The sequence below is a fragment of the Triticum aestivum genome, chromosome 2B (assembly GCF_018294505.1).
Source record: "Triticum aestivum cultivar Chinese Spring chromosome 2B, IWGSC CS RefSeq v2.1, whole genome shotgun sequence".
Taxonomy (NCBI): Eukaryota; Viridiplantae; Streptophyta; class Magnoliopsida; order Poales; family Poaceae; genus Triticum; species Triticum aestivum.
The window spans coordinates 716,826,829-716,835,208 of NC_057798.1; the positions used below are offsets into that span (position 1 = coordinate 716,826,829).

Below are 8,380 nucleotides of genomic sequence, written 5' to 3' on the forward strand. Positions count from 1 at the left end.
CTATACCAGAATTGCTACTTTACTGTTGTCCGCACAATCGATCTTACGGTTGGGGCTGGCCAGCAATTCTGGCTTCATTATGGAGGGCCCAAGCTGAAGATGCACACAAATGCAAGAGCGGTGCCGGAGGCAGCACATCGGCGGATAATAGTGTGGGAGAGGAAGAAAGAAAGTTAGGGTTCGTGCCTCTCGCCGGCGCCGGTGCAGGTCCGCCTCGTCTCCGGTGATCCTAGGGACATGAAGGCGCGGTGGATCCTGGCAAGGGCCGGCGGGAGGGATTCGTTTTTAGTCGTTTTTTCAATCTTGTTAGGGTTTGTGTCCTACTCAGGAAGGCGAGACGGCGGCGGTGTTAGAATAAAACCGAGGCATACCGTTGATCATCCGAGGACCAAGCAATCACACGAGGCACGACACCGAGATTTGTTAACGAGGTTCACCAATATGGCTACATCCCCGGGGCTTGACTACGGGCGCTCCTCACCGTGACACCGTCACAATACCGCACCCGGTCGCCCTGGACACCGGCACATGCCGCCGGCTTCCCCTGCGTTCCGGTGCTATTATGTTGGCATAGGTTACATCGTGTGTCTACCCCCGCTATATAAGAGAGGCCTAGGATACAAGTGTCCTACTAGGACACGACTCCACATCCTATGTAAACACGATACAACTACAAGTCCAATTGTAACCTACCTTGTACACTATATTCGACACAACTCTAACAAACTCCACCTTGGCGAATATATTCCACCATTCTGGATTTGTCCATGCGTCAAACTTCCATGTACATTGGACTTGAGCTTATCCCATGAGTACCACTGCTACTCCAAAGACTCCATGTGACTCCAGCTGCAACTTGTAGTCCCTCCTTTTCTTGACCACAATCAACACTCGAGCAAAAATCAAGTTCCACATTACTCTAGTTTGCGCTCCCAACTTCCAGAGTATCAGTCCAACACCATCACACGCTGATCACTGACCTGCATGAAAGTGAACAACTCACATATTGGATGTCACACATAAGAGTTACCTGAACTCAACATCACCGCTCCTTTCTTGACCGCCTGTCTGAAACTTGAAGGAATTTCATCATTGCTTGTAGTCATCTCGAGTCAAATTCGCAGTTGTCTCACCACATGTATGACCACCAGAGCCATGCCCGTCTCCATGTTCCGTGCGTACCGCACGCCTCGCCGCTATTACCGCGTCGAGCCTCCGCTGTCCCGGTCGAGTCTCAAGGGTTGCGAAACCACACCACTCAACCCCCACTGCAGAGTACCACCGATCATCACCGACCGATGACGAGTTTCACGCTTCCATCAGACCACTGGGCTCCAGTCCAAACTGCATGTCACTCGCTTTTCCCCCTTGCTCAATAGGCTTCGATTCCCTAGATACTTACATCGTAGCCCATCAATCCAGCTCCACCTTCAACATGACTCCATGGTAGATGATCAGTCCATCCTCACGCCCCGTCGACTTCAAGCTCCATGTGTACAACACCTTGAATCAACCCCGCGTCATAGTCTTGTCGAAGCCACACAAGCCCTTGGGCCTACGCCACGTGTTTCCACGCTCCAGAAGTCGGTCACCATCAGCATCACGCTCCTATGTCGTCCTCGCCGATCCCATCACCGTCTTCTGTACCAACCGACTCACGTCGATCCGTCAGACTATCTAGTCCGACCCAGCCGAACTCCTCCGACTGCATGACACGCTCGAGGCTCCCAAATCGTCTTCTGCGAATTTCCATCCGTCACAAGATAATTTCATCTCAGCTGACATGACTTCCTGCAACGCCTTCAAGCATCCATGTCGTGTCAAAAATTTTCACCCATGTCTGCCATAACCCAAGGTTTTCAGTTTTGTTGAACTTCTCCACCTCAAACCCGATGCCCGATGGCGTCAGGATTCTTCGTATAGCTGACCTTGTGAATAACGAGCTTCCCACGCAATGCCCAAGTACCGACGTACACAAACAGAACCTGATTGCTTCATGTACTACTAGCCTTTGCTTTACGTGAACTTGTCTCATTGGCTTCAACTTCCAAAGCTAGCTAATTGCTTTGTCTAAGCCCGATGGATGCACAAGACAATGGATCTCTTCAACCCGATTTGATTCCTTTTGCCTCTGTGTCACCTGAGGACTCGGCCTCTTTTTTTCAACAAACAAATCGTCACGATGCCTTCGGCTCTGGACAAACGAACGGATAGCTCCTGATCAATTCGCTCTCAGCCTGCTCCATGCACATCTGCCTCTCGCTTCAGCCCCTTTAGCAGCCCAAGTTGGGCCGAGCCAGCCTGCTCTTCGCCTGGGCCTCAGCTGTGATACGCTCGTGCACCGCCTGCCTGTATGAATCGATCCGTCTCGCTGTCGCCGTTGCTTTCCGATCTCGCCGAGAACACTGCCCGATTGCTCTTTTCCAAACACGATACATGTTGTCTTCCATGAAATCTTCCGCTCGGATCAACCTCGTGGATCCACCGACACGACAACCACAGCCATATCTCCAATCGCACATATTGCATCTTGCAAGATCTCGTCGACAACTTTCACGTGTTCTCCTCTAGATCAACGATCCGTAACCTCCGAACAACCTAGCTCATGATACCACTTGTTAGAATAAAACCGAGGCATACCGTTGATCATCCGAGGATCAAGCAATCACACGAGGCACGACACCGAGATTTGTTAACGAGGTTCACCAATATGGCTACATCCCCGGGGCTTGACTACGGGCGCTCCTCCCCGTGACACCGTTACAATACCGCACCCGGTCGCCCTGAACACCGGCACATGTGCCGGCTTCCCCTGCGTTCCGGTGCTATTATGTTGGCATATGTTACATCGTGTGTCTACCCCCGCTATATAAGAGAGGCCTAGGATACAAGTGTCCTACTAGGACACGACTCCACATCCTATGTAAACACGATACAACTACAAGTCCAATTGTAACCTACCTTGTACACTATATTAGACACAACTCTAACAGGCGGCTCCCTGAAGATGGAATAAAGGTCTTCCCGCCTAGCCCCCGTTCCGGCGGTGCGTCTAGCATCGTTGGTGGGCGTGTGGAGGTGTGTTTTCGGCAGATCTATCTTTGGTGGATTTGCTCGGATCTCGTCGTTGTTTGTCTACGTTCGTGTGCCTTCGGTTTGGATCCTTTCGATCTACGTTATTTTTCATCGGCGGCGGTTGCTGTTCTAGGGTGCTGGTCCTATGGGGCCTTAGCACGACGACTTCCCGACTGTCTACTACAACAAGTTGTGCCCGGCTCCGGCGATGGAGGGGCGATGACGGCAGCGCGCCTTCGGCTCACTTTGGTGCTTGTAGTCGTCGCTAGGTGGTCTATGATTCTGGATGTAATTTTTATTTCTGGTATTCATTGTACTGCCATGATTGAAAATGAATAGATTGGAAGTTTTTCCGTAAAAAATAGTATGTGAGAGAGATAGGGTTGGAGGAGTGACCCCTCACACTCCTGAGTGCTGACTACTACAATGTTTACCTCTCAGATTAGGCCTACGCTAGCAATCATACTACAATTGCATACCGGTTGTGCGGATTGCGCATTTTATTAAGGCTACTGAGAAAAAGAAATCAGTATCATAAGATTTTTCTTAAAAACCTGTTTTGCAAAGAAAATAAAATAGCAACATAACCATATTGTTTAGCTGGAAAAAGCGATAAATCATAACTACCAAGCTCATAGGAGTTCGTATAAACATGACATGACCAAATTTTGGTGCACGTCAACAAACAAAACTTCGCCAGCCACACTGAGAAATGAGCATATCTAGTAAAAAAATCAGCAAGGAACTTGATATTTAATCTGAGGATACTTGTTGCATTTTCTAAGAATTCCAGTATTATACACTTTCAGAATTCCGAGAACGGCGTTTCGGTGCCCGGGTGCATCTGCACCTGGTCAAAAAAAAATCGTAAAAAAGACAGAAAAATTCAAAAAATTCCAAAACAAATTTGGGTGGTAGACAATTTGATGCGTGAGGTACGCTCCAATTTTCAAAACATTTGGACTTCTGTGCAGCTCTCAGCAAAAAAGACAAATCAGACCAGAACAATATATGAACAGTACACATTTTTACAGACCTCTAGTTTGTCTTTTTTGCTGAGAGCTGCACAGAAGTCCAAATGTTTTGAAAATTGGAGCGTACCTCACGCATCAAATTTTCCACCACCCCAATTTTTTTGGAATTTTTTGAATTTTTCTAGTATTTATTTTGATTTTTTTCGTGAGCGCAGGTGCAGATGAGCTTGGGCTCAGATTCGAATTTTCCAGTAATATGAGGATATTTAAACAACAAAGCATCCTTGTTAGCCTAGCAATTGACAATTGTATTGTTAAGAAAGAAATTGGTCGTCAACAACAATGCTCGAAGCATACTCGCCTTTAACCAAGGCAGAGTGCCCTACAAGCTCAGTTGAATGGCTTCAGCCCTACAGTGCAAAGTGCACATTAAAAGAATGATGCCGGCCGTACCCACGGTTGTTCCAGGGAGGCCAATGAGACGTACTAGTGGTTCACATAGGGCGTGATCGTCGTCAGCGACCTCCCCGCAAAGGTTGACAATGTGGCTCATGTTGGGCGTTCGCCGCGATCGCAGTGATCGAAGGGTTAATGCCATAAGACAAGCAATATGATGAAGATCACGAGCTCTCCGACTACCTTGACCCATTTTACATACGACTATAACTCCAATAGTTAATATTAAAGTCTTTGATATTGTCTGCAATTTCAGAGTATATGCATGAGAAGAACCATCAGTGCCAGGGTTATCAAACTGGGCGTGACTTCGATGGCGGTTATTTGTATCACATGGTTTCAACCGATGGATACGAGTGGGTTCCTTCTAAGAATATGATCACACTTGGAGGCAGTTTTAGCCTAGACAATCACCGTGGTGGCGGAGCCATGGGGGCCATTGCCCCCCCCCCCCCCCCCCCCCCAACAACATGGATTTTCTCAGAAAAAGCACATGAACAATAACCCGCCTCAACATCCTAATTTAAGTAATCTGGTGATAAGTGGACTAGATCGTGCAATAACAACATCGACCACAATGACACTGTAGTTGTCTAGTAGCAGACTCCTACTTGATAAACAATTTGTATGGCCCTAATAGTACATGGCACATGCAATACCAACTTACATTATGAGCGTATTTAAGTTGCCGACTGCCATTTCTGATAATCTTACTCACATGATTCAGAGTTATTGGTGGGGAGTGAAAAATGGGAAGCACAAGACGCACTAGATTGCGTGGGAAAAAGTGATTCGCTCAAAGAATCAAGGTGGTCTTGGCTTTTGTGACATGAGAATGTTCAACCAAGCTCTATTAGCAAGGCAGACATGGAGAATGTTAGAAAGACCAGATAGTTTGTGTACAAGATTACTGAAAGAAAAATACTATCGGCATGGAAATCTACTCTAGGTGTGATACCTTTAGTTTTGAACAGTGACTTCAAAGAGGAGAAAAGGATGTGATACCATGTGGTAGTTTTTAGTTAAAGATTAGAGAAAAAGTGGTAGTTTTTGGCACAAATTTGTAAAGTGGTAGTTTGTAGGCACGGTTCCACGAATTGTGGTAGTTTTTTGTTAAATACTCCAGCTGATGGGTGGTACTCCGATAGCCAGTTTAACCCCGGGGCAACTTGGTGATCCAGTGCAATAGAGACGGCGGTCACATCCACCTAATGCCGAGATGGCGCCTCAACAAGGGTCACCCGGGGCCATGCACATCGAGGAGTAGGATGATGCAAGTGGTTTCGATCTGGGTGGTGCGGTGGATTAGAAGAAACGGGCGCCATGGTTGATGGCGAGCTGATTGAAGGTATGTAGTCTAGTATTTGGGATTATGGCAGATGAAACAGGCGAGAGACGAAGGGATATGCAAATTATAGTCAAATGACATAACATATAAGAAAGAAAGGAAAAATCTGAAAAGGAATTTGTAAGTCTTAGTCGACTACTACCTCCGTCCTGGTTTATTGTCCCTCTTTGTATTTTATGTCAAAGTTTGACCAAACATTTAACTATAAAATTGTTAATGCATGACACGAAAAATTATATCTTTAGATTCCGTTTTGAACATAGTTTCTGGTGATATTGATTTTTACTATGTGTAACTTATATTTTATTAGATAAAATCTTGAACAAAATATGACTCTAAATACGAGGAACTGATAAACCAGGACGGAGGTAGTAAGATTTAGCAAAACTAAAGGAGGTATTAGCAAATCCGATTTAGCAACCTACGGCAGAAAGGGATTAGATTAGAGTTTGAAACTCTTTTTTTCTGGGCATGGAGTTTTTTTTTTGAGCATCAGTACAGATACAAGCGCTCATATACACGCACATACACTCATCCCTATGAACGCACACACGCACACCTTACCCCTATGAGCTCCTCCGAAAGACTGAGCCGGCATATCATCTTGAGATTTACGAAGTCACTGTAGGCGCCTCGTCGTCGACGGGAACGTCTCCTCCCACTGAAAGCGCATCGCCGGAAATCCTAAAATAAATCCAGAAATAATGCAAGCACCAGAATTTGAACCCTGATGGATTGGGGATATCACTGTCCAGCTAACCAATCAACCACAGGTTGATTCGCTTCTGGGCATGGAGTTTGAAACTTAGAATCAACGGAGGCCAACGATCCGACGATTGCTGGGATTAGATTTTTTTTTTTTTTGCGGGGAGCTGGGATTAGAGTTTGATCAACGTGCGATCGTGACGGTCGCGAGTACGTAGTATATATTCAACCCTGACCACCAACAACCAACCTAAACAGCCCGGATCGATATGGCAGCCGCCCCTTCCGTTGCCGACGGCCGCGATCTCACGGCGGTGACGGGCTCGCTGAGCGAGGTGCCAAAGGTGACGGGCACGCACGAGTTCACGATTCGCGAGTACAGCCGTACCAAGGGCATGGGCGTGGGCAAGTCGGTCGTGTCGCAGCACTTCTCCGTCGATGGCCGGCGGTGGCACATCCGGTTCTACCCGGACGGCTACAGCACGGCGGACGGCGGATGGATCGCCTTGTACGCGCAGACGCTCCACAAGCCGCAGCTCCGCCCCGTGAGCGCCGAGTTCACCTTCCAGCTCCTCGGCCCCGACGGCGACGTCCGGCACACGCGCCGGTCCGACCGGGCCTGCAAGTACGACACCATGTGCAACAGCTGGGGCATCCGGCGCTACATCACCCGGGCGCACCTCGAGAGCGCGGCGCTTGGCGCCATCCACGCCGACTCCATCACCGTGTGCTGCACCGTGACGATCCACAAGGCGCGGAGGAGGAGCCTCGCCGTGAACCGCCCGGGGCTCGTGAAGATGCCGCCGCCGCCGCCGTCGAGCCACGGGGAGAACGCCATCAGGTTCCTCGCCCGCGGGAAGGTCCCCTTCGACGTGCGGTTCGAGGTGGAGGGCGAGGTGTTCGAGGCGCACCGGATGGTGGTGGCCGCGCAGTCGCCGTGGTTCGAGGGCCTCCTCTACGGCCACGGCCGCGAGGCGGCCACGGGGAAGGACGTGCTGCTCCAAGTAGGCGGCGGCATCGTCACGGCGGAGGCGTTCAGGGGCGTGCTCCACTTCATCTACACCGACGAGCTCCCCGGCGAGGCCACCGCCAAGGGGAGGAAGGGGAGGGGGTCGTACGACGTGACGCTGCGGCTGTTGGAGGCCGCCGACTACTACCTGATGGAGAGGCTGAAGCTGATGTGCGCGTGCAGGCTGGGCGACTTGATCAAGGACTCCACCGTGGAGACTCTGATGGAGACCGCGGAGGTCTACTCGTGCAAAGACCTCGAGCAGGCGTGCCGGAACTACGCGGCTCGCAGGGGGCTGAGATTGCTGCCAAACCTAGAAAACATACAGAGCGCCATAAGGAAGAGATTAACGTCCAGCGCCGTTGCTCCGGCGACGAGGAGGATCATGGACGTGGCATCGACGAGTGGCGCTGAGTGAAGTTTTTGTGTGTGTGCATGCATCATGCATGCATATGGTACGTGCGTATACTTATTAGGGTAACCTGTCAGACTACATACATTATGGTACATACATATACAGTACCTAGTAGCGGCTGTATAGCGCTGATCTGATCGATATAGCTAGTTTTGTTTTATGTTGAGTTAAATACACAGAAGATGCTTCCGTAAGTTTAGTGCTTAAAGCTGTAAAATACATGAAACTTGTGGTCAAACCTGTCCGGCCGTGCAAATACGGTGCCTTCATACCTGGACGTATGTCCAGCCCGGCGGCATGCCAGCCTGGCAGTCAGGCAGGGGGGCGGCCGCCCCGAGCCCCCCAAATCCAGGGGCCCCTCCCAGATTCGCATGTAGCCTAGGCGATGCAAAAATGTA

General features: G+C 49.4%; 1 protein-coding gene across 1 annotated transcript; it reads left to right on the forward strand.

The window, feature by feature from the left end:
• Nucleotides 1–6,808: 6,808 nt before the first annotated feature.
• On the forward strand, nt 6,809–8,126 carry LOC123042266 (BTB/POZ and MATH domain-containing protein 2-like). Its single transcript, XM_044464751.1, has one exon. It carries the CDS (start codon nt 6,828–6,830, stop codon nt 7,983–7,985), a length of 1,158 nt encoding a protein of 385 aa, XP_044320686.1. The 5' UTR covers nt 6,809–6,827; the 3' UTR covers nt 7,986–8,126.
• The last annotated feature ends 254 nt before the right edge of the window (nt 8,127–8,380 follow it).